This window comes from Sapajus apella, unplaced genomic scaffold (genome assembly GCF_009761245.1).
Source record: "Sapajus apella isolate SASKATOON/1434 unplaced genomic scaffold, GSC_monkey_1.0 scaffold143, whole genome shotgun sequence".
In the NCBI taxonomy this organism is placed as follows: Eukaryota; Metazoa; Chordata; class Mammalia; order Primates; family Cebidae; genus Sapajus; species Sapajus apella.
In genome coordinates this window covers 2,184,714-2,211,231 of record NW_022437083.1, presented here as the reverse complement: position 1 = coordinate 2,211,231, position 26,518 = coordinate 2,184,714, and the positions used below count along the sequence as shown (strand labels likewise).

At 41.5% G+C, this 26,518-nt stretch overlaps 1 protein-coding gene and 1 non-coding gene across 3 annotated transcripts in view; both read right to left on the bottom strand.

The window, feature by feature from the left end:
- UBXN7 (UBX domain protein 7) overlaps positions 1–26,518 on the bottom strand; it is a 73,298-nt gene that overhangs the window by 10,137 nt on the left and 36,643 nt on the right. For both annotated transcript variants that reach the window (XM_032264203.1, XM_032264205.1), the window contains 7 exons: positions 21,570–21,635; positions 19,751–19,863; positions 10,136–10,282; positions 7,597–7,687; positions 6,523–6,650; positions 1,467–1,860; positions 844–923 (listed from right to left, as the gene is read on the bottom strand). In XM_032264203.1, coding sequence (XP_032120094.1) covers positions 844–923; positions 1,467–1,860; positions 6,523–6,650; positions 7,597–7,687; positions 10,136–10,282; positions 19,751–19,863; positions 21,570–21,635 — 1,019 coding nt within the window. The remainder of the gene's footprint in view (positions 1–843; positions 924–1,466; positions 1,861–6,522; positions 6,651–7,596; positions 7,688–10,135; positions 10,283–19,750; positions 19,864–21,569; positions 21,636–26,518) is intronic.
- On the bottom strand, positions 21,723–21,828 carry LOC116540690. Its single transcript, XR_004264557.1, has one exon. It is a non-coding gene; the product is annotated as a U6 spliceosomal RNA (small nuclear RNA).

Genomic DNA, 26,518 nt, shown 5'->3' with positions numbered 1-26,518 from the left:
TTTTTTTTTTTTTCTTTTTTTTTGAGACAGAGTTTCGCTCTTGTTACCCAGGCTGGAGTGCAATGGTGCGATCTCGGCTCACCGCAACCTCCGCCTCCTGGGTTCAGGTAATTCTCCTGCCTCAGCCTCCTGAGTAGCTGGGATTACAGGCACGCACCACCATGCCCAGCTAATTTTTTGTATTTTTAGTAGAGACGGGGTTTCACCATGTTGACCAGGATGGTCTCGATCTCTTGACCTCGTGATCCACCCGCCTCGGCCTCCCAAAGTGCTGGGATTACAGGTTTGAGCCACCGCGCCCGGCAGAAACTGATTTCTTGAGATGGAATCTACTCCTGGTGAAGATTCTGTGAACATTGTTGACATGACAACAAAGGATTTAGAATACTACATAAACTTAGTAGATAAAGCTTGGGCAAAGTTTGAGAAGACTGACTCCAGTTCTGAAAGAAGTTCTACTGTGGGTAAAATACTATCAAACAGCAACACATGCTACAGAGAAAGTTTTTGTAAACAGGATCGTCAATTGATGCAGCAACTTCATTGCTGTCACATTTTAGGAAATTGCCACAGCACCCATCACCCTGATCAGTCAGTAGCCATAAATCAAGACCTTCCACCAACAAAAAGATGACAACTCAGTGAGGATTCAGATGATCGTTGCACTTTCTAGCAAATGTGTTTTTTAATTAAGTTATGTGCTTTTTATTTTTAAAGATATAATGCTTCTGCACACACAATAGACTATGGAATAATGTAAATGTAACTTTAATATGCACCAAGAAACCAGTTTGTGACTCATCTCACTGCAGTGGTCTGGAAATGACCAAAGCCTGTACTTACTAGCAGTTTAGCTTGCTCTGGAAGAGTGATCTGTTCCCTTTTTCCATCTGGATACCGCAACATCAGCTGTGCTTTTGGTCCTAAAGAAAGGGTTTAAAAAAACAAAACAAAACAGGACATAAAGTTTAAGACAGACAATTAGTTTAAATAAATATGTAAATAAATAAAGCCATTCAGCAATTATTCAATTTTTTGGTTTTTTCCCACAGAGACAAAGTTTCACAGTGCTGCCCAGGCTGGCCTCAAGAGCCTCTCCTGCCACAGCCTCCCCAGTAGCTGGGACTACAGGATCACACCACTGGACCCAGCTCAATGTCCAAGGTGTTTTTTTTTTTTTTTTGAGACAGAGTCTTGCTCTGTCCCCCAGGCTGGAGTGCAGTGGTGCCATCTTAGCTCACTGCAACCTCCGCCTCCTTGGTTCAAGACACTCTCCTGCTTCAGCCTGCCGAGTACCTGGGACTACGGGCATGTGCCGCCACACCTGGCTAAGTTTTGTATTTTTAGTAGAGACAGGATTTTGCCATGTTGGCCAGGCTGGTTTGAACTCCTAACCTCAGTGATCCACCACGCCCGGCCCCAATATCCAAGTTTTAGGTAAAGTATGTGTATAAAATGTAACTTACCATTTACATCTATGCCCTCCACTACTCCATCTGACTTTTCAGGTGACATCTCCAGTATTTCTGAATCCACGGCTGGCAATCCTTGGTGGTTTGTGGCTGTTCCAGGGTCAGTTCTGGCTGGGGGCTCGGTCAGTGGCCTTCTATTCTCCTCTTTTCTATGCCCCAAATCTTTGTGGGGAGACTTTCTGGACTTGGCAAGATTCTCTACCTCCTCCTCTTCATCAGAACCACAAACAGATATGAACTCTTCACTGCCAGAAAAAAGTTCAGATTCAGATTCTTCATCCGAGCGGCTCTCCTGTTTTGTCTGTGTTGAATCAAAGTGTGTTTCTTGTAAGGAGGCTCTGATGGCAGCTTCTAGCTGGCTGTCTTCACTTGCGTCTATAAGGCTCTCCTGTTAGACGGAGTCATAAAACACAGGGAGAAGAGCAAGTTAAACCAAAAAGCAGGCCAAACAGAAGAAATACAACAGCCTATCATTCATTATTATGTTCTGCTGACTATGTCCCTTCTACTTTAAGTGCAAGGACTTTGTCTTACACAGTCGAATTGGAATGAAGATACATATATGTATATATATATATAGATAGACACACACACACACACACACACACACACACACACACACACACACATATTTTTAAGAGACAGGTTCTCACTATGTTGCCAAGGCTGGTCTTGAACTTCGGGGCTCAAGTAACCACAGGCATTTTTAAAATCATCAAAATGAAAATGAACAAAATCAAGAAAAGTTTATCTATTACCTGCCTAGAGAAAGATAAGAATTAAAGCTTTAAAGTCAAAACACCATTCTTTAAAATTACTAAAACAGAGACAAATGTTTACTTTGTTCACCAATGTATTCTTCAACTAGTAATTCCATTAATTAAAATGAAGGTTTTCATTATGACGATGAGAAATGCAAACATCTACAGTTCTTCCCTTGGTAAAGTTCTAAAGCCACAGATTTAACTAAACTTAATGAACCACAAAATATGTTGTTTGGGTGGAACTTACTTAGCTCCTGGCTCAAATATACTACAGAGGAAAAACTCTAAGATAATCTAAAGTTGAACACTGGCTATTTCATAACATTACAGAATTACTGCCAATTTTAAGGGTATAATAATGACACTGTGATAGCATTTTAGAAACAAAAAGGGCCTTTATCTTTTAAATATATATGCCAGAGTGTTAATTAATGAAACAATGAATTCTGAGATTTGCTTCAAAATAATTCGAACATGATGGGATACAGAGGAAAGAAGACTGGCCATCTGTTGATAATTACCAAAATTAGCTAATGAATACAAAGAGGCTCAATATACTACTTCAACTTTTGAATACGCTTAAAATTTTTCACCACAAATAGGTAAAAAAAGCAAAAAACAAAAAACAACCCATGTGGACTGCTAATACAAAACTAAGGAAACCACATTTTGGCTTTTACTATCAGGCAATCATGTAGAAAAAATTAAATGGAAAAACATTTTTTTTTGAAACAGGTTCAACTCTTTCGCCCAGGCTGAAGTGCAGTAGTGCAGTGGTGCGATCTCAGAGAACTACCACCTCCACCTGCCAGGCTCAAGCAATCTCCCACCTCAGCCTCCCAGGCAACTGGGACTGCAGGCACACACCACCACACCTGGCCAAAGGAAAATTTTTAGATATACTTCAGGCTAATTCACCACCTCTAAAAAGCAAGTAGATTATCTACGTGACATACAATGGCTTAGGTGGATAGTAAATTTACAACAACGACATTGTAAAATAGCATGTAGCCATGTAGCTTGATTTTTTAAATTGTGGCCATGGTGCACTGTCAGGCTCCTACTGAATTTCTTTCTCCTCTGATTTCCTTACTTATAGAACCCTAAGTAAGTTTAGAGGACATGTTCAACTAAAAAACTCATCTTACTAATTTCTCTTGTAGCCAGAAAAAACTATTGAGCCATAGCAGTACTTACCCCAAAATTATAGAACTAAATACATATATTATAGGAGAGAAAGGTATCAAATTAATGACTTAAGCTTCCCCACCTTAAAAAGAGTATACATCCAGGAAAAGAAAATAAAATTAAGTACAAAGAAAACATAAATTAATAAATGACCTGGAAAACAAATGCCACAGAGAAAAAAAAAAAAAAAAAAACCAAAATCCAAAAGTAGGTTTCTTTTCTTTTCTTTTTTTTTTTTTTTTAAAGAGACAGAGTCTCACTGTTGCCCAAAGACTGGAGTGCAGTGACTACTCACAGGCACGATCACAGCACACTACATTCCTGAACTCCTGGGCTCAAGCGATACTCCTGCCCAGCAGCTGGGACTACAGGCACAGGCCACAGCCCAGATGGTTTTTTAAGATCAATAAAACTACTAAGCCTCTAGCCAGACTGTCAGGGGAAAAAAAGGTAAGTCACAATTACTAATAACAGCATCAAGTGAGGGGCAAGTACAGTTTCTACAGTCATTAATGGCATAATGAGGGACTCTGTCAATATAGTAAAATGAATAAATCCCTAGAAAGATACAACCTGCTAAAGCTTATCCAAGAAGAAAGAGATAACCAAGTAGTCATATATCTACCAATATGACTGATTTTATAGTTTAAAACTTGCCACCAAAAAAAACTCTAGGCCCATGTAGCTTCACTGGTAAATGTCATCAAACATTAAGGAAGAAATGGTAAGAATTCTACAGAAACTACTGCAGAAAACAGAAGAGGAAGAAATACTTCTCAATTCATTGTGAAGTCAGCATTAATCTGATAGCAAAAGCAGAAAACAACACGATAAGGCGTAAGAAAAATTAATTTTAAAAAAGTGGGGGGAGGGGCACTAAAAAACCTACAAATCAAGCAGGAGAACTGCTTGAGGCCAGTTCAAGATCATCCTGGCCAGCAAGATTTCCGTAGTATCCCTTAGGGCTTTTCCTTAAATAAGGGGCTGTTCCTATCTTCTAAAACTGTTTTTAGGCTGGGCAAGGTGTTTCATGCTTAGAGTCCCACACTTTGGGAGGCCAAGGCGAGAGAATTGCTTGAGCTTAGGAGTTTGAGACCAGACAGCAACATAGCAAGACCCTGTCTCCACAAAAAATAAAAAAAATTAGCTAGGCCTGATGATGTACACCTGCAGTCCTAGCTACTCAGGAGGCTGAAGCAAGAAGATCGACTAAGCCCAGAAGGTCAGGGCTAACAAGTTTCTTGTTTTCCTTTTAATGTTCTCTCAAGGCTGCAAGGACTAGAGTGAGTTAATATCAGGCCACTGCAGTCCCGCCTGGGCTAGAGTGTGAAACCAGGTCTCAAAAAATAAAATAAAATAAAATTAAATTAAATTAAATCAAAATTTTACCGGGTGTGGTGCTCATGCCCAGAATCTCAACACTTTGGGAGGCTCAGAAAGGAGGATTGCTTGAGGCCAGTTTGAGACCAGTGTGGACAACATATGGAGATCTCTGTCTACAAAAATTTAAAAACTTAGCTGGGCATGGTGATTCACGCCTGTGGTCCCAGCTACACAGGAGGCGGAGGTGGAAGGACAGCTTGAGCCCAAGAGGTGAAGGCTGTAGTGAGCCATGATCATACCACTGCACTGTGGCCTGAGCAATGGAACAAGATCCTGTCTAAGGAAAAACAGGCCGGGCGTGGTGGCTCACGCCTGTAATCTCAGCACTTTAGGAGGCCCAGGAGGGCGGATCACCTGAGGTCGGGAGTTCAAGGCCATTCTGCCCAACATGGTGAAACCTTGTCTCTACTAAAAATACAAAAATTAGCTGGGCGTGGTGGCACATGCCTGTAATCCCAGCTACTTAAGAGGCTGAGGCGAGAGAGTTGCTTGAATCCGGGAGGCAGAGGTTGCAGTGAGCAGAGATTGTACCACTGTCCCCTAGCCTTGGCAACAGAACGAGACTCCAGCTCAAAACGAAAAAACAACAAAACCAAACTATTTTTATCCTTACTGCTGTCAAGCCCAAATAACCATGAAAACCAATGTGAGACTGCTGTTATCTTTGGAGTTTAGTCTCTTATTTGCAACTAATCTTGATACTAATTCTCAAACAGGTCTGCCTAGTAATAGCACATTCTACAAATTAAGTATAGAAATAAATTCTAGGAGGGCCAGAGAGCCAGGCCCTAAAGCTGCATTCACCAATAACAATGCTCAACTATGCCATGAGAGTTGTTCTAGCAAAAACAAAAACCACTACCTCTAGCTGGCTGTGGTGGCATGTGCCTGTAGTCCTAGCTACTCTGGCAGTTGGGGTGAGAGGACTGCTTCAGCCCAGGAGTTCTAGGACAGCCTGGGCAAAATCGCAAGACCCCATCTCCAAAACAAAACAAAACGAACAAAACATCTGCCACTTTCACTGCTATTTAGACCTGGATATCAGAAGCCCTCCCAGAGCTGTCCCTAAGGAAGCAGGCACCTTGACCACTAGGCTTGCCATATCAGTCCTCCTGCTCAACATATTCACATTGCTTCCTGCTAAATCCAGATCATAAGGCATTTGTCTGCACTCTAGCTGCAAGACAGACCGGGAGGAGTGTGAGTATCACGATTTTTCACTGAGAAGGTGGAACTCTCATATGGGAAATTATCAAAATATAAGGAAGATATCGGGCCGGGCGCGGTGGCTCACGCATGTAATCCCAGCACTTTGGGAAGCCGAGGCGGGTGGATCACGAGGTCAAGAGATCGAGACCATCCCGGTCAACATGATGAAACCTCATCTCTACTAAAAATACAAAAAATTAGCTGGGCATCGTAGTGCATGCCTATAATCCCAGCTACTCAGGAGGCTGAGGCAGGAGAATTGCCTGAACCCAGGAGGCGGAGGTTGCAGTGAGCCGAGATCGCGCCATTGCACTCCAGCCTGGGTAACAAGAGCGAAACTCAGTCTCAAAAAAAAAAAAAAGGAAGATATCTAAGATGTTACAGCCATAAGTGACAGCTATCCACTAGTTACATTATCTTTACCATGTTAACATCAAACATTTTATATAAGATGCTTATGACAAATTACATTTATTTTCCCATCACCACCTCCTAATTATACTTACTGAACGGGCACATTTTTTGGGGGGACTACTAGAAAGTCCATCCAGTTGTCCATGTTCACCCAGAAATCCTGTCACTTGGTCCAAGAAAGAAGATACATCTAACTGGTGCCATTCTACTAGCTTCTGACCTAAAGATTAAAAACAAGGATATGTAAATATCTACAATCTTTCTGAACACTCTCATTAAGTATCTCTTTCAGCATATGCATAATTATACTATAAAGACAAACCCTCTCCACCAGCTTATGCTATAGTGTCTTCATAACCTAGAAGTCGCATCAATTATACTCACCTAATAGATTCCCACTCATCATGATAGGGCAACTATCTTACATGCTGCTATCACTTTCTGCCATTTAGGAAGAAGAGATTCAGAAAAAGCAGTATCTATATAAAACACAATCAATTAATAAAACCAGCTCCACCCTCTGCTCCTCAGGAGGGATCACAACTAGTACCTGAACAATCTTACTATTTCAATGATTTAAAAAACGTTAAAAAAAAATCCCTTAAGGCCTGGCGTGGTGGCTCACACCTGTAATTCCAGCACTTTGGAAGGCCGAGGCTATGGATCACAAGGTCAGAAGTTCAAGACCAGCCTGGGAAACATGGTGAAACCCCGTCTCTACTAAAAGTACAAAAAATTAGCTGAGCATGGTGGCAGACGCCTGTAATACTAGCTACTCAGGAGGCCGAGGCAGGAGAATTGCTTGAACCTGGAAGGTGGAGGTTGCAGTGAGCCGAGATCATGCCATTGCACTCCAGCCTGGATGACAGAGCAAGACTCCGTCTCCGGGGGGTTGGGGGGGTGGAAATCCCTTAAAAACGGTAAGATGAACGTATCAGTTATTCTTCAAAAGAGCAGAAACACACAAGCACAAAACACTACCATTTTCCAATGCTGCCAGAAAAAAATGTCCTAAATAAATACATCAACAGATGTTTAAATCAGGAAAACTTCACCTAAATTACTACAATTCTGAAGCCAGATCCAGTCAAATATTAAAGATCAATCATTTAGGTAACTGAAAGACAAGTGGTAGGTTAAAAGCTGCATGCTGATATAAATCTTACCTGTTCGTGGGTCCAATATGGAAACATAGGGGAAATCCCCTAACTTATAAAACTGTATGTATCTCTGACCTTCCTCACTGTCATGATAAACCTGTAAAATCATTGATACATTAAAAAAAAAAAAAGTCAGCCTCTAAGAAAAAACCAACTGTAACCTTGTTATATACTAACATCAATTAGCTCTCCAAATATGCCTCTGGTATATATGTTAAGATCTTACTCCTAAACTAAAGAGATAATGAACGTCATCTGGTGGGAACTCCTTCAACTTCCTGCTTTCAGCCCCTTCTGGAAACACCATAAACATATCGATCCATTCCTCTTTTTTCCCCAGTTCAGATGAAGTATTCTTCTTCCTGCTCAAGTTATCTGTCAACCTTTATCATTAATAACTCTCAACCATATACATCTTAATAAATCACAATATATTAAGATTCTGGCTCTGAATGATGGCTTACATCTATAACCCTAGCACTTTGGGAGGCTGAGGCAGAGGACAGCTTGAGGCCAGAAGTTTGAGACCAGCCTGGTCAACATAGTAAGATCCTATCTCTACAAGAAGTTGTTTTGTTTTGTTTTGTATTTTTAATTAGCCAGGTGTAATGGTGTGCACCTGTAGTCCTAACAACTCAGGAGACTGAGGTGGGAAGATCCCTTGAGCCTAGGAGTTAAGAGGCTGCAGTGAGCTATGATTGCACCACTGCATTCTGGCCTGGGTGACAGAGCAAGATCCTGTCTATTTATTTAGAAAGAAAGCACTTTGGGAGGCCGAGGTGGGCGGATCACCAGGTCAAGAGATCGAGACCATCCTGGTCAACATGGTGAAACCCCATCTCTACTAAAAATACAAAAATTAGCTGGGCATATAAGCTCAAGGGTCTAGCACAGTGCTAAGCAAAGAGCTGTGGCAATCAATATTTGTTGAATAAAATACAAGGACTTATCATTAAAATTACATTAAATTTAGGGGGCTGTAAAATATAAACAGGCAAATTAATAACATTAATAGCATATCTTATAGTAGGGGAAAAAATTAAGTTCATTCAAGTTTTCATTTTCTGTAACTTTTCACAAAAGAAAAAATTGAGCTGGGCATGGTGATTCATGCCTGTAATCCCAGAACTCTGGGAAGCCCAGAGTGGCTTGGGCCCCTGAGTTCAAGACGAGCCTGGGCAACTATGGCAAGACCCCATCTCTATGAAAAATAAAAAAAATTATCTGGTCATGGTGGTGCATGTCTGTGGTCCCAACCACCCAAGAAACTGAGATGGGAGGATCACTTGAGCCCAGGAGGTCAAGAATGAGCCATGTTCTTGCCACTGCATTGCAGCCTGGCTGACAGAGCAAAACCCTGTCTCACAGTGGGAGAAAAATGGTACAAGGTCTCTAACCTTGTCTCATTAGCTGGGAAGACTAAAGTGGCCTATCTAAGAACATACAGTTAAAAAGTATCAAACACAAGCTTAAATCTAAGTCTTAGCCAAATGCTTTCAATTACTCCAAGATCTTCTATATCTGCACTGTCCAATACAGCAACCACCACCCAGAAGTGGCTACTGAAGCACTTGAAATCTGGCTACTCCAAATGCAGAAGGGATGTAAGTATAAAATACAAACTGTATCTCAAAGACTTAACACCAAAGAAAATAAAAGCAAAAATCTCATTTTTGTATTAGTTATATAGATATATTGATTTAACCAAATATATAATTAATTTCGCCTGTTTTGATTAATCTTTTTTAATGTGGCTACTAGAAAAATTTAAATTATGTGTACAACTTACACTGTATTTCTACTGAACAGTACAGTTTTTTTGTTTTTTGTTTTGAGACAGAGTCTCATTCTGTCACCCAGGCTAGAGTACAATGGCGCAATCTTGGCTCACTACAACCTCCACTATCCTGGTTCAAGCAACTCTCCTGCCTCAGCCTCCCGAGTAGCTGAGACTGCAGGCTCCTGCCACCACACCAGGCTAATTTTTTGTATTTTTAGTAGAAACGTGGTTTCACCATGTTGGCCAGGCTGGTCTCAAACTCCTGACCTCAGGTGATCCACCCACCTCGGCCTCCCAAAGTGCTGGGATAATAGGCGTGAGCTACCGCCTCCCAGCCAGTTTTACTTTTTTTTTTTTTTTTTTTTTTTTGAGACGGAGTCTCGCTCTTGTTACCCAGGCTGGAGTGCAATGGCGTGATCTCGGCTCACCGCAACCTCCGCCTCCTGGGTTCAGGCAATTCTCCTGCCTCAGCCTCCTGAGTCGCTGGGATTACAGGCACGTGCCACCATGCCCAGCTAATTTTTTGTATTTTTAGTAGAGACGGGGTTTCACCATGTTGACCAGGATGGTCTCGATCTCTTGACCTCGTGATCCACCCGCCTTGGCCTCCCAAAGTGCTGGGATTACAGGCTTGAGCCACCGCGCCCGGCCAGTTTTACCTTTTTTTAAAATGTCTTAATTCATTATAACTCAATTCCTTTCCCTCAACATCCCACACTACAAAAGTAAAATTCTACAAAACTTCTGATGAACCCTCCTTCTCACCTGCCAGAAAATGAAATGTTCCCGGATAATATTCTTCACAGCTTCATTGCTCCACACATCACGGTTGAGGCACTGACATGCAAAGTCTTGTACGTTTTGAATGTTTATCATCAGCCACTTATTCTGCATCTGGCCACACTCTTTGGCCTGCAAGAGTAAAGTTACACATTTGTTAGAAACAATTTCTACTTGGTGACCGATGTTTCCGTAGTTGTTCAAAGACTATTGTCTTTCACTAAAAATACTAGATTTTTGCCCAAATATGACATCTAGAGTTTTCAGTACATATACATTCTTTTTATTTACTTTGAATATGCATGTATAACTATACTGTTCATTTCAAGCACTTCTCAAATTTAAATAAACTCATTTCTCTTTTATGCAGTTATTTGTTATAATGGCTTAATTTTTCTTTTCTTTTCTGAGACAGTCTCACTCTGTTGCCCAGGCTGGAGTACAGTGGTGTGGTCTTGGCTCAGTGCAACCTCCACCTCCTGAGTTCAAGTGATTCTCCCGCCTCAACCTGCCAAGTATTTGGGATTACTACACACTACCATACCTGGCTGATTTTTCTATTTTTAGTAGAGATGGGATATCAACATGTTGGCTAGGCTGGCCTCAAACCCTTGACCTCAAGTGACCCATCCACCTAAGTGCTGGAATTACAGGTGTGACCCACCACACCCAGTAATGGCTAAATTTTTAATGTATGTTTAAACATCTGTACCTGAAAAGGATTCAACAAACTTAAGATCAACAAGTCACATAACTCTATTCTCTTGCCACCTCCATCAACAAATAGCTTTTTTTTTTTTGAGAAGGAGTTTTGCTCTTGTTGCCCAGGCTGGAGCACAATAGTGCAATTTCAGCTCACTGCAACCTCCACCTACTAGGTGGTTCTCCTGCCTTAGCCTCCAGAGTAACTGGGATTACTGGCATGCGCCACCACGTCAGGCCAATTTTTTGTATTCTTTTATACAGAGATAAGGTTTCACCATGTTGGCCAGGCCAGTCTCGAACTCCAGACCTCAGGTGAGCCACCCATCTCAACCTCCCAAAATGCTGGCATTACAGGTGTGAGCCACTGCACTCAGCCAAATACACTTCTTTTTAATGAATGTAATTGGTATGTATATTTCGCTTTGTTTTCTTCAAGATCATTTCTGGAACATTTTCAAACATAAAATCTCAATTATTAGGCGTATATGCTATTTTAGAGAATCACCTTAAACATTTTAGTAAAAACTGCTGAGAGTTTTTTCACTTAATAGTTGTTTTCCTACGAGATTTCAAAAATTGGGATTATAGGGTCAAAGAATCTTTGAGAATGATACCCAAACAACTCTACAATTCATACCACAAATATCAATATGTCAATCATTAGCGTGTACTTTTTGCCTGTCAGTCCCTTGTCAGCATCGAGACCTAGGAAATGCTGCTAAGTGGAAAGCAGTGGCAGAGAAGCACGTGAGCAAATGTTGCCTCAAATCCTTGCCTAGGAAGGAACAGTGACGAGGGGAGTTTTGGAATAAATTTATCCTGGAACGATATTCTTTTCCAAATCAGTGTGACATACGAAAATCTTAAGAAGCAATGAATTTGGTGTAGTAATCCAAGAACATACTGGACATCATTTTGTGGGTACTGAAACATGTAAGACTGAAAATATCTTCTGTTTTAAGGTTTACATAATCTCACAAATACTGTGGGTTTTTCTTTTTTTTTGTATGAATCCCTCAGAATAAGTTTTCTTTTTTCGCTGTTTTCTTACATTTTTTGCAGAGACGGGGGTTTCACTATGTTCGCCAGGTTGGTTTGGAACACCTCGCCTCAAGTGATCCTCCTCCTGCCCTGGCCTCCCAAAGTCCTGGGATCACAGGTGTCAGTCACCCCACTCAAACTCAGAATAAATTATCTTCTAATATTTGCTTACTGTTTCCATGGGTGAAAGCCCAAGGTCTAAAAAGAAATATCATTATATTGGGTCAGGAAGCTGCATTTAACTGGTCAAAGGCTTAAAGTATACAAATTAATAATTCCTTGTTTATAGGAAGTAATATTTCCATTTACTTCCTTATAGGACAAAGATTTAATAAAAGAATGATAATTACGCTGCTGTAACTACAGAAACAGTATTTGAAAATAAAGGAAAAATGACCATACACTCTAGAGACAGGCTGGAGAGCACATGTCTGTTTAACAGAGTAAATTTACATAAGTCCGCCCCAATACTGACAAGAAAAAAGTGTACAAAACTGACAATGAATAAAAGTCCAGAGTTTAAAATGGAAGAGTTACTTTTTTTCTTTTAAAAATGTGTTTACTCACATTCATGCTTTCATTATCTCAGATTTATTCATTCAACAAATACTGAGTACCTACCATGTGTCAGGTACAGTTACAGATGCTGAAGTTACAGCAGTTCCAAAAGGTAAAAATCCCTGCCTTCATGCAGCTTACAATGGGGAGAAACCTAATACTAGCAAAAGAAACTTGGAAGTGATACTAACCACACTGAACGTATTGTTAAAAAATTGTTACTGCTAGAAGGAAGGGTCCAAAGACACAATTCTGAAACAAAACAACAATACTGAGAGGGAATAAGAGTGCTGAACAGACCAGGCACAGTGGCTCACACCTGTAATCCCAGCACTTTAGGAGGCTGAGGTGGGTGGATCACCTGAGGTCAGGAGTTCAAGACCAGCCTTCCCAACATGGTGAAATCCTGTCTCTATTAAAAATACGAAAATTAGCTGGGCATGGTGGTGGGCACCTATAATCCCAGCTACTCAGGAGGTTGAGGCAGGAGAAATGTTTGAAGCTGGGCAGCAGAGATTGCAGTGAGCCAAGATCATGCCATTTGTACTCTAGCCTGGGCAACAGAGTAAGACTCTGCCTCAGAAAAAATAAAAAAAAGTCTTGCAAGTCTAGAGATCTCATGTACAACATGAGGACTGTACTTAATAATATTGTATTACACATTGAAAATGTGCTGAGAGTAGATTACTAGGTGCTCTTACCCCCTCCACACACAGATATAAAAAGACAACTATGGAAGGTAAGGACAAGTTAATTTGCTTGACTATAGTAATCATTTTACTATGTGTATCCAATCTTCATGTTATACATCTTAAATATGTACAGTAGGCTGGAGCTGTAAGGCCAGGAGTTGGAGAACAGCCTGGGTCAACACGGCAAGACCCCATCTGTAAAAAAATGTAAAATAGCTAAATGTATGCAATTTAAAAAGAGAAGGTCTTAAAAAATGTCACTGAGTGTACCAATTATGTGAGTCAAGGACTGGGGGTGAGAGTGGGCCACGAGAAAAATCATCTTCCTATGGAAGAATATTGAAATCTCTTAGGTTATTCTGAATCAACATTTCAAAACCATTATAATGGAGACTCCAGAGTAAAACAGTGGGAGACTAAAATCTCTGCCAGTACCAGCCAGATCAGAAAGGCATGAAAAAAAAAAAATTTAGGCCTGACATGGTGGCTCACACCTGTAATCCCAGCATTCTGGGAGGCCAAGGTGGGCTGACTGTTTGAGCCCAGGAGTTTGAGACCAGCCTGGACAACATGGCAAAACCCCATCTCTACTAGAACTACTAAAATTAGGTAAGCATGGTGGCGCATGCCCATAACCCCATCTACCTGGGTAGCTGAGGCACGAGAATCACTTGAACCTGGGAGGTGGAGGCTGCAGTGAGCTGGGATCATGCCACTGCACTCCAGCCTAGGTAACAAGACTGCTTCAAAAAAAAGAAAATGAAAGATTTGAACAAACTTACTACGTTTCAGTAAATATATATGCATAAAGTTAAAAGAAAATATATTAAAATATATACAATACTTTTTATAGAAATGAAATCACACTTTTATTTTTCCTTATTCATTTTCTAATTTTCAATAATTTGCATGTTGGTCGGGCTCGGTGGCTCACGCCTGTAATCCCAGCACTTTGGGAGGCCGAGGCAGGCAGAGCACCTGAGGTCAGGAGCTCAACACCAGCCTGACCAACATGGAAAAACCCTGTCTCTAGGCTGGACAATGTGGCAAAACCCCACCTCTACAAAAAATACAAAAATTAGTCAAGCATGGTGGCAGGCACCTGTAGTCCCACCTACTTGAGGGGCTGAGGTAGATGAATCACTTGAGCCCAGGAAGACGAGGCTGCGGTGAGCTGAGTTGTACCACGGTATTCCAGCCTGGATGACAGAGTGAGACCCTGTCTCAAATAAAAAAGAAAATGCCAGGTGCAGTAGCTCATGCCTATATTCCCATCACTTTGGGAGGCTGAGGTGGGCGGATCACCTGAGGTCAGGAGTTCAAGACCAGGCTGGCCAACGTGGAGAAACCCCATCTCTACTAAAAATATAAAAAATTAGTTAGGCATGGTGGTGGGTGTTTGTAATCCCAGCTACTTGGGAGGTTAAGGCAGGAGAATTGCTTGAACCCAGGAGGCAAAGGTTGCAGTGAGCTGAGATTGCGCCAGCCCATTGCACTGTAGCCTGGGCAAAGAGAGCAAAACTTCGTCTCAAAAAAAAGAAAAAAGAAAAAGAAATACTATGGAAACTGTTCTGATTCTTTCTGCACAATATTCTTTCTGACATAATCATGATTTAACGAGGCAAATCAAAGTGTTTTAGACCCTATGGACACACAGTAGTAAATAAAACAAAGTCCCTGTGTTCATACAGCCTACAGGATAGTGGGGAAAGAAGAAAACCTAAGAAATGTTCCCATGCCCAGGTCAGACCGTTTAGCCTAAGTGCTTTGCTCACTCAGCTGGTTTTCTTGACTGTGTCAGCTCTTTCCAACATCAGTATGTTCACACTGTATTATCTGCTTTTCCCTCAGACCTCCCATTAGGTAGCATTCCCTTGCTTCACCAAGGTTTCTATTCTTATCTCATCCTTGCAGAAATCTCCCCTAATCTTCCTAGTACAGTCCTTTGTCCTCACAATTACAAACACATGTGGAACCTCTGAAATCAAACTTGCTTTCAATTCGCCTGTAAGAAGAAACTGAATTTGGCAACATGGACACATCTACTTGCAAAGGACACTAGAAATTTCCAGATGCTTAACTAAATTCAGACCACACACATAAAATGGCCTTGAACAAACAAAAAACGGCCCCTCTCTCCTTCCCTTATTGTATTTTTTTTTCTTTTGTTTTTGAGGCAGGGTTTCACGGTGTTGCTCAGGGTGGAGGGCAGTGGCACCACCACAAACTGCACCCTCAACCTCCTGGGCTCAGGCAGTCCTCCCACCTCAGCCTCCTGAGTAGCTGGGACCACAGGTGTGTACCACCATGTCCATCTAATTTTTTCTATTTTTTGTAGATACTGGGTTCCACCATATTGCCCAGGCTGGTCTTGAATTCCTGCACTCAAGTGATCTACTCCCTTCAGCTTCCCGCCAAAGTGGTGGGATTACAGGCATGAGCCACTACGTCCAGGCATATTTTATCCTTTCTGCAAGCAACTACTATAACCTAAAATGAATGTCTCTCTCTCTCCATCAAAGAGAAACATATGTATTATATTCACCATCTGTGTGTGTGTGTGTGTGTGTGTGTGTGTGTGTGTGTGTGTGTGTGTGTTTTACGTTGTTTATAGTCTGTTTCTCCTAGTAGATTATAAACGCTACAATGGCAAGGACTTTATATAATTTACCACTATCACCCTGTGGCAGAAGCTGCTTATAGGTACCAAATAACCCATTCTCCCCTTGTCACTCTCTTATAGAACCTCCAATTTTTAACTAGGCATCTGGATTTCCGAGTGTCCCTTGCAAATGGGTGCAGCCATGCTGCCAAGTTACCACAGATGGCATGCAACAGAAGTGCTGTGTACAACTTCCAGGTTGCTCCTTTAAAGGGAAATATGTACCCCTATCAGCTCTTCCCTCTTCCATGCTGGTCATTTTTTTTTTTTTTTTTAAATGAAAGCAAGTTTATTAAGAAAGTAAAGGATTCAAGGACATCCTTGAAAGACAACAGTAAAAAAAAAAAAAAAAAAAAAGAAAGTAAAGGAATAAAGTATGGCTACTCCATAGGCAGAGCAGCCTTCCATGGGGTCTGGTAAGCAAACATGGTGGCAAGCCAACTTGAATCATGCAGACAAGGGCGAGCAAGACCTAGGGACGGCAGAACAAGACAGAGAAACTCTGCAACTCTTAAACTTGCAGAGCAAGTCATCCCAACAGCCTGGACTTCTTTCTTGCTTAAGCTACTGTTTCCTTTTCCCCTGGTCTCTCTCACATGCAGTCAAACCTTTATTCTTGAACACCCAGAACTAAGTCCTGCAACACAAGGCCTCAATAAATATGTATTAAGTGAACAAGTGAATTAATCAGTCTCTCTCATCTGGTTAGCATGAACCAGAAAGAATCCCTGAACATGATCTACCTCTAGTTACACTAGTTTCTAAACCTGTAAAACTGTGGCTCACATTTACAACCACTATGAGGAACAAACCTATGGGACCTCCTTGGGTCACCAAAGAGTATCCCTCTAATTTTTAATATTTACCTCTCTAAACTTCAATGACTTAATTTTGCATGTTATCTTCCTAATTTTTATAAACTTAATACATGTATCGTTAACCATAATGAAATGCCTGCTTTTAGAAGGGAATGTTTATTTCATGTACACATAGGCCGTGAAATACAAGGCAAAAAAGGTGATATAACTTAAAATTCAAGGGACAACATCAAAAGAGATTCATATTTTCCCTTAATGGGCAGACAGAAGAGTAACTGCTTTTTCAGTTCAAAGTTACCAAATTAAATCAAGCTTAGATACTGCATTAGGTCCAAGAGCAACTCAGAAGCTAATAAAAACAGAAAACATGCCGAAACAAACTCAGATCCTTTTCTGCCTTTCATATTGCTGTTATTCTCTCTCAGGGGCTGTAGTATCACCAGAATATACTAGAAAGGACAGGCGCTACCATGTCGAAACCACAAGGCAAAGATGAAGAAAACTGAAGAGACATCCAACCTGACATCTTTGAGCTTATGAATGAACACCAATAATTTCTTCACCTCTAGGCTTATTACTGACAAAAATAAAGCCCTGATGATTTGGTCAAATCATCATCATCATCATCTGAGTTTTTTGTTACACGCAGCCAAACCACTTTCCAGGTTTTCAGATTCAGAAAATTGAAACTGGAGAGCAAGCTGATGTGGTCTGGACATTTGTCCCTCCAAATCTCATAGTGAAATATAATTCCCAGCGCTGAGGGTGGGGCTTAGTAGGTGGTGTTTGGGTCATGGGGGCAGACCCCTCGTGAATGGCTTGACCGCTTGCTCCTCTCATGTGCTATAACAGTTCCCCCTTTGCCTTCTGCCATGACTGCAAGCTTCCTGGGGCTTCAACAGAACCAGATGTCAGCACCATGCTATGGTGCAGACATTCTATAGCTTGTAGAAACGTGAATTGAAATAACATCTCTTTCTTTATAAACTGCCCAGTCTCAGGGATTCCTTTCTGGCAAAGCAAGTGAACTAACACACAAGCTTACAAGGAAATTCCTTCTCCTAAATATTTCACGTACGACAGTGTAAATGTAAATCAAAGGACAAATTTTAAAAAAATATTATCATCCGAAGCGGGCGGATCACAAGGTCAAGAGATTGAGCTTATCCTGGCCAACATGGTGAAACCCTGTCTCTACTAAAAAGTACAAAAATTAGCTGGGCATGGTGGCATGCCCGTGTAGTCCCAGCTACTCAGGAGGCTGAGGCAGGAGAATCATTTGAACCTGGAGGCGGGAGATGCAGTGAGCCGAGACTGCACCACTGCACTCCAGCCTGGCTCCTGACAACAGAGCAAGACTCTGTCTCAAAAAATTTTATACATATACATATACATATATGTAATTATCATAACATGTTCAAATATGCAGCTGATATACATTGCTTGTTTATTTTAAGAAATGGGGTCTCAGCTCATGCCTGTAATCCTAGCACTTTGGGAGCCAAGGCGGGAGGATCACTTGACACTAGAAATTCAAGACCAGCCTGGGCAACATAGCAAGACCCCCTTCTCCACAAAATATTTTTTAAATTGGCCTGGTGAGGTGGTGGGTGTCTGTAGCCCTAGGTATTTGGGAGGTTGAGACCAGGGGATAAATTGAGACCATGAGTTGGAGGCTATAGTGAGCCATGATTCTGCCACTGTACTCCATCCCAGGTGACAGAATGAGAACCAGTCTCAAAAAAAAAAAAAAAAAAAGTGAGGGGGACAGGCACAATGGCTCACACCTATACTCCCAGCACTTTGGGATGCCAAGGTGGGCGGATCACCTGAGGTTGGGAGTTCGAGACCGGCATGACCAACATGGAGAAACCCTGTCTCCACTAAAAATACAAAATTAGCCGAGCGTGGTGGTACATGCCTGTAGTCCCAGCTACTCAGGGGGCTGAGGCAGGAGAATCATTTGAACCTGGGAGGCGGAAGTTGCAGTGAGCCATGATCACACTGCTAAATTCTAGCCTGGGCAACAAGAGTGAACCTCTGTCTCAAAAAAAAAAAAAAAAGAGACAACTAAAATTTAAGTAATTTACATCTATGAAAATGCTACTGTGATTCAAAAGAGCATTAACATCCTAGTCACCACAAAAAAGCAAGCTGTTTAAACACCTCAACAGAAGAGTATAAGCTTTACTAAACTCCATCATTTAACACATAATGTATTTCTCTTAATGCCTGAGACTGGGTCCCAAAGATTATTAAAAGGAAGTATCTACCCTCTGCCCTCAGTAAGTCTGAAAGTTAGCAGACAACCAAGTAAACATACACTGGAAAGTTTCTCCTTGGGCTTAGTCATGACAAAACCAAGAAGAACTGAGGATGAATGTGTTCTCCAATTAGAGATATTCTTTTCAAACATACTAGGATCCGCACAGAAATACAGGCCAAAGTACCTGTAAACGATTCACAAATGGCAAACCACACACATTAGTCTCAGTAGCAGCCAAAGATACAGGAACAAGTGAGATATTTTAAAAAGCTATCAAAACAGCAAAGATCCCAAAATGACACCACACAAGGCTAAGAAAAGGATTTCATCCAACAATCTCCTACACGGCTGGTAGAAACATATTTCATATACTGCTGAAAAAAATATAAATCAGTGTAACCTTTACGCGTATCACGTAGATATACTTATTATGATGCCAATTCCCTATACACTGAAAATGGTTTTCTGCTCTTATAAAAAACGTCACTGAAGGCCAGGTGCAGTGGCTCACACCAGTAATCCAAGCGTTTTGGGAGGCTGAAGTGTGCGGATTGCTTGAGCCCAAGCATTTGAGACCAGCGTGAGCAACATAATAAGACCCTGTCTCTACCAAAAAAAATTTTTTATATTAGCTGAGTGTGGTGGTGCATGTCCATAGCCCTAGTTGCTTGAAAGTCTGGGGTGGGAGGATCCCTTGCACCCAAGAGTTCAAGGCTGCAGTGAGCTGACTGTGCCACTGCACTCCAGCCTGCACGACAGAGCGAGACCCTGTCTCTAAAACAAGTAACTTTTTTTTAAAAAAGGCACTGAAAATGCAAAAGCATTCATAGCTAAAGCACAGAATCTCCAATAACTTACTGTTTCAAAGCTGCCTTTATGCATCAAATCAATGGGTGGCCGGAATAGATCTGCAAGGGTAGTCAATTTCTTATCTATAGCTCCACCATTTCTTAATTCTTGTTCTTGCCGAACTATAATACAGAAGGATGAAAAAGTTTCAGTTAGCAATTAAAAAAAAATCATAAATCCCATTAAAAAAACAAAAACTTCTGTCAATTGGAGAAATTGCTGACAATGTGCTTGACCTCAAATATTAAGATCTAATGCTGACTCTGAAAAAAAAATGCAAGGGGGAGTAAGAGGAATCTTAAGACTTGGTGGTATGCCCTATCCAAAGGATACAAAGAAAATTAACTGAAAATAGTCCTATAATCAAAGCAACTTCACATATTCAAAAGCTAACTTAAACATGGGACAGGCTGGGTGCAGTGGCTCACACCTGTAATCCTAGCACTTTGAGAGGCCCAGGTGAGAGGATCACCTGAAGTCAGGAGTTTGACACCAGCCTGGCCAACATAGTGAAACCTCATTTCTACTAAATATACAAAAAAAAATTAGCCAAGTATGGTGATGCATGCCTGTGCTCCCAGCTACTCAGAAGGCTGGGCCAGGAGAATCATTTGAACCCAAGAGGTGGAGGTTGCAGTGAGCTGAGATCACGCTACTGCACTCCAGCCTGTGGAAGAGAGTAAGACTCCATCTCAAACAAAACAAAAAGCATAGGGGAAAACTTTCATCCTCATTTATCTAGTTCTGAAAGCAATGTAAATTCATCTGCTGTTTTCAGCTACGTTCTCAATCTTTAAAGATTCGGGGCCAGGCACGGTGGCTCATGACTGTAATCCCAGCACTATGGGAGGCTGAGATGTGCAGATCACCTGAGGTCAGGAGTTCAAGACCAGCCTGGGCAACACAGTGAAACCATGTCTCTACTAAAAATACAAAAATTAGTTGGGCATGTTGCGGGCGCCAGCAATCCTAGCTACTTAGGAGGCTGAGGCAGGAGAACTGCTTGAGCCCGGGAGGTGGAACCTACAGAGAGCCCAGATCGCGACACTGCACTCCAGACTGGGTGACAAGGTGAGACTCCATCTCAAAAACAAATAATAATAATAATAAAGATTATGGCAGTAGAGATGATGACCACTGTCGTCACCTTCCACTGGAAGGAAACGGGATTCCCTAGATGACTTGAGTCTGTTTAGTTTCTCCATTAATTCTCTCCAAAGGCACAAGACCTATCTGTGCCTCAATCAACTCACTATAAATAAACTGCAAAATCAAGCATGGTCCAAGGGTTTCTCACATAACCTCTTAACATAACTGTTCTTTCTTTAGGATTCCATTGTTACATCAGTACTAAATCCGCTAAAAGTATAAGACCAACATTCTCATTCTAACTTATTACACAAAAATATTTCCAACAAGGATAACTAAAATATTAATAGTGGCTGCCTTGGGTGGTGTGGCTTTTTCTTCCATTTTTCAATCTTTTTTAATAATCATTTTCATTATATATTCCTTTCATCGACAGAAATCAGGATCCCAAGAGAAATCAGTTTATTACAGTAAGTGTTTATTCACAAGCTAATTAAGTGTACCAATTACCAGATTTCCTACATTATCTGCATCTACTTTACTATTTTTCTATAACCAAATAGGTTAGCATTTGGAACAATTCAGCTCAGGAAAGAATTAATCACATTCTGGATCCATAATTTCACTTTTTAAATAAGGTGAAACCTCCAAGTAATTAGGCCTAACAGTAATCATCATTTTCTTTTTAATAAGAGGAGAAGGGAAGAGAGAGATAACAAACTGGCCCACAGATACCTACTGGTTTCAGTCTGAAAATCCCGGAAACCATCAAAAATTGAACGTGCAGGCCGTCGTCTCTTAGGGGCTTCAGGGAAGAAAAAACAGAATTATTTTAACATTAGTTTTGAAACAATTCTAAAAATGTCCTTATCCAAAAGTGTTTTTTTTAATGAAAAATATTAAACACTTCACAAATTGCATGTCATCCTTGCACAGGGGCCATGCCAGTCTTCTTGGTACTGTTCCAGTGCTAGCATACGTGCTGCTTAAGTGAGCACAGTATTTCTTGCTTTAAAACACTCAGATTCATAAAGATGCCTTCCCTCAAAAAACAAAAAAGCTTAAAGTTTGAAATCATTCATATATAATTAACCCAAACATCTTCCATCTAGGCATCTTGTATAACAAATGACAAAATTGCCGGGCGCGGTGGCTCAAGCCTGTAATCCCAGCACTTTGGGAGGCCGAGGCGGGTGGGTCATGAGGTCAAGAGATCGAGACCATCCTGGTCAACACGGTGAAACCCCATCTCTACTAAAAATACAAAACATTAGCTGGGCATGGTGGCGCGTGCCTGTAATCCCAGCTACTCGGGAAGCTGAGGCAGGAGAATTGCCTGAACCCAGGAGGCGGAGGTTGCGGTGAGCCAAGATCACGCCATTGCATTCCAGCCTGGGTAACGTGCGAAACTCCGTCCCAAAAAAAAAAATAATAAATAAATAAATAAACAAATGACAAAATTAAGGCCCAGTTAAGAGACTTGATCAAAGCTTTCCATCGGCTGGGCATGGTGGCTTATGCCTATAATCCCAGCACTTTGGGAGGTCGAGGCAGGTAGATCACCTGAGGCCAGGAGTTTGAGACCCACCTAGCCAACATGATGAACCCCATCTCTACTAAATACAAAAAAAATTAGCCAGGCGGGGTGGCATATGCCTACAATTCCAGCTACTTGGGAGGCTAAGAGAGGAGAATCGCTTGAACCTGGGAGACAGAAGTTGCAGTGAGCCAAATAGTGCCACTGCACTCCAAGCTGGGCAACAAGAATGAAATTCAACCTCAAGAAGAAAAAAACAAAACAAAACAAAAAAAACTTTACTCTCCTGCCTACATGCCTCCTATAATCCCAGAATTTTGGGAGACTGAGGCGGTGAATCAGCAAGTCGAGTTTGAGACCAGCCTAACCAACACGGTGAAACCTCATCTCTACTAAAAATACAAAAAAAAACTAGCCAGGTGTGGTGGTGCGCACCTGTAATTCCAGCTACTTGGGAGGCTAAGGCAGGAGAATCACTTGAATCTGGGAGACGGAGGTTGTAGTGAGCCAAGATCTCGCCACTGCACTCCAGCCTGGGAAAGAAGACCTAAACTCCGTCTCAAAAAAAAAAAAGTTTACTATCCTAATATCCAACTGATGATACCAAGAAGAATTATTTGACAATGGCGCCGCATAGAGATGAAGCCACACACACGCTGCAAATATCCAATTCAGGTTAGCCTTCGGGATCTGACCGCCCTGTTGTGTAGAGTAACTCTACGTCCTAAACCACACACACACACTGCAAATACCCAATTCAGGTTAGCCTTCGSGATCTGACCGCCCTGTTGTATGGAGTAACTCTACGTCCTAAACCACACACACACACTGCAAATACCCAATTCAGGTTAGCCTTCGGGATCTGACTGCCCTGTTGTATGGAGTAACTCTACGTCCTAAACCACACACACACGCTGCTAATACCCAATTCAGGTTAGCCTTCGCGATCTGACTGCCTTGTTGTATACATAACTCTACGTCCTAAACCGTAAGACTTAAGGGCTATTTCTTAGTGATTGGACACACATGCAGAACGATAAACAGGCAAAAAAAATCTTTAATTTTGAAAAAAATTTTTCACAGTTACACAATGGTTTATGACAGAAAAGTAAACGGATTCACTTAAGGTGTTCTACTACCCCTGTAGAGTGTCTATTACTCAGTCTAAGTATTTTACAGATAAGGTCTAGGATGCAAGAATCAAAATGTTATCTTCCCATGTGCTCTTCAATCTAAACAAATTATATCATTTACATACATTACCATAAATAAAGACTGTTCATAATTCCCTCAATATGGGTAATAGTTATTAAGTTGGCTTATGGCAAGACTGGCCAGCATATAACCAGAATAACTGTGTTAATAAATAATGATTAGTATCAAGATTAGACAGAGAATATAGAATCCCCCTATCCCATGTCAAAACATCTTTCCCAATAACTTGTGTTTGTGATTACATAGGATAATTGTTAATATCCAGAACTATCAAGTAAAAAGCAAAGCAAAGCAACGAAAAAATGCAGAACATGTTAAAAACTTCATTTTTGTTTAAAACATATTCATTTGTATATCATCCATGTGCATGTGTCAGTATTTATGTCAAAGAATCACATTATAATCTCTGGGATAATACACTTTCACATTTATTTTTTTATTTTTTGAGACAGTGTGTCTCACTCTGTTGCCTAGGCTGGAGTGCAGTGGTGTGATCACGGCTCATCGCAGACTCCATCCTCCTGGGCTCAAGCCATCCTCCTGCCTTAGCCTCCCAAGTAGCTGGGACTACAAAGTATACAGCACCACAGTCAGCTTTTTTTTTTTTTTTTTTTTTTTTTTAAAGAGATGGGGGTGTCACTATATTGCCCAGGCTAGTCTCAAACTCCTGGGCTCAAGGAATCCTCCCACCTCAGCCTCCCAAAGTGTTGGGATTATAGGCATGAGCCACCATGCTCAGCCTGAATTTTATTATTACTATATATATATATATATATCTTTGAGCTGGAGTGCAGTGGTATGATCTGTCTACTGCCATCTCCACCTTCAGTTCAAGCAATTCTCCTGTCTCAGCCTCCCAAGTAGCTGGGATTACAGGCACACGCCACCATACCTGGTTAATTTTTGTACTTTTAGTAGAGACAGGGTTTCACCATATTGGTCAGCCTAGCCCAGCTCAGGCTCCCAAAGTGCTGGGATTACAGGTGTGAGCCACCACGCCTGGCCTGAATTTTATATTTTATTTTCTTTCTTTTTTTTTTTTTTTTTTTGAAGACGGATTTTTCTTCTTTCCCCAGGCTGGAGTGCAATGGCGCAATCTCGGCTCACCACAACCTCCGCCTCCTGGGTTCAGGCAATTCTCCTGCCTCAGCCTCCTGAGTAGCTGGGATTACAGGCACACGCCACCATGCCCAGCTAATTTTTTGTATTTTTAGTAGAGACGGGGTTTCACCATGTTGACCAGGATGGTCTCGATCTCTTGACCTCGTGATCCACCCGCCTCGGCCTCCCAAAGTGCTGGGATTACAGGCTTGAGCCACCGCGCCCGGCTCATTTTATTTTTTGAGACAGGGTTTTGCTCTTGCTGTCGAGGCTGGAATTCGGTGGCACGATTTCGGCTCACTGCAGCCTCTGTCTCCTGAGTTCAAGCGATTCTCCTGGCTCAGCCTCCCGAGTAGCTGCGATTACAGGCGCCCACCAGCTAATTCTTGTATTTTTGGTAGAGACGAGGTTTCACCAAGTTGGCCAGGCTGGTCTCAAACTCCTAGCCTCAGGTGATCCGCCCATCTCAGCCTCCCAAAGTGCTGGGATTACAGGCATGAGCCACAAGGCCCGGCTGAATTCTATTTTTAATAAAAATAAAAATTTTTATTACTATTCCTTCATTCCTATTCAAGAAAAAGCAAGGAATGTCACACTTTTCAATCTTAGAACTATTTTTGATGAAGAACTCCTATTTCGAATGTATATGGCTTCTAGCAGAAATAATATAACCTGCCAAAGATGCCTCAAAACTTTAACTGGCCCTGGTGCAGTGACGTGTGCCTACAGTCCCAGCTGCCCAGGTGGCTGATGTCAGAGGACTGCTTGATCCAAGGAGTTCCAGCCCAGGCTGTGCAACATACTGAGACCCTGTCTCTTAAAAAAAAAAACTTGCTATTTTTAAAAAAACTAGATGTCTGATACTTTTTAAGTATAATAATTAAGAAACTGAGGATGTCTTAGAATAAGACAGAATAGCTGCCTAAGAAAGTGTATTATTTTAGAAAGGTAGCACATAAAAGGTAATTTTCCTCTACTTTTAAACTGCCAAAGGCAGGTTAGGCAATATTCTACATTATTTCATATCCCCTTCCCAATTCCCCCTCTCTTCAAGGCACCCGATCTGGATATACTCACTAGTTCTCTTACCACCATCCTTCTACCCAACCCATTTTACTCCTTGGGCTAGTAACTCTCTTCCCATTTGTCTTCCCTCCGTTTACCCTATGTCTAAGCAAAAACCTCTCCTCAGACCACAGCCCTGGGACCATTACTCCTACCTGCCTTTTTAATGTGGTCTCCTGGCTCTTCCAAGCTGTCTACCACAAGCAAACATCAGTCCTCTGTCCTCACTCTACTGCCCACATAACAGAAGTGCTGGTCATTGAAGCCAAAGAGACTAAGCTATAAAGAGCTAAAGGAGATTCAGAAGGAAATTCAAAGTCAGAATAGGGGAGGGACAGGTGGAGAAAAAACTGTAGTGAGAACAGTGGCACTGTTTTACATGTCCACGTATCTGTTCATATTTGCTTCAGAGAAGACATCTGGATCTTCAGATCTGCTTCTGCGTTCTTTTAGATCTGCTGCTATTCTTTTAGTTCAAGTATAGAAAGAAAATTAAAATTTACCCTCATGCAGACACTCAGTTGTAAAAGGGAGGAGTGGGCTTTTTGTTTTATAAGATGGGGGTCTCACTATGTTGCCCAGGCTGAAGTGCAGTGGCCATTCACAGGCACAATCCCACTACTGATCGGCACTGCTCCGATTCCTCTTCCTCAGGTCATCTGGTGGTCTTCCACTGCTGACAGGTCACCATATTGATTCCCAACTTAGTGTAGACATACAATCAGCATAGGGCACTACAGCCAAGAACTCCTGGAGCTCATGCCATACTC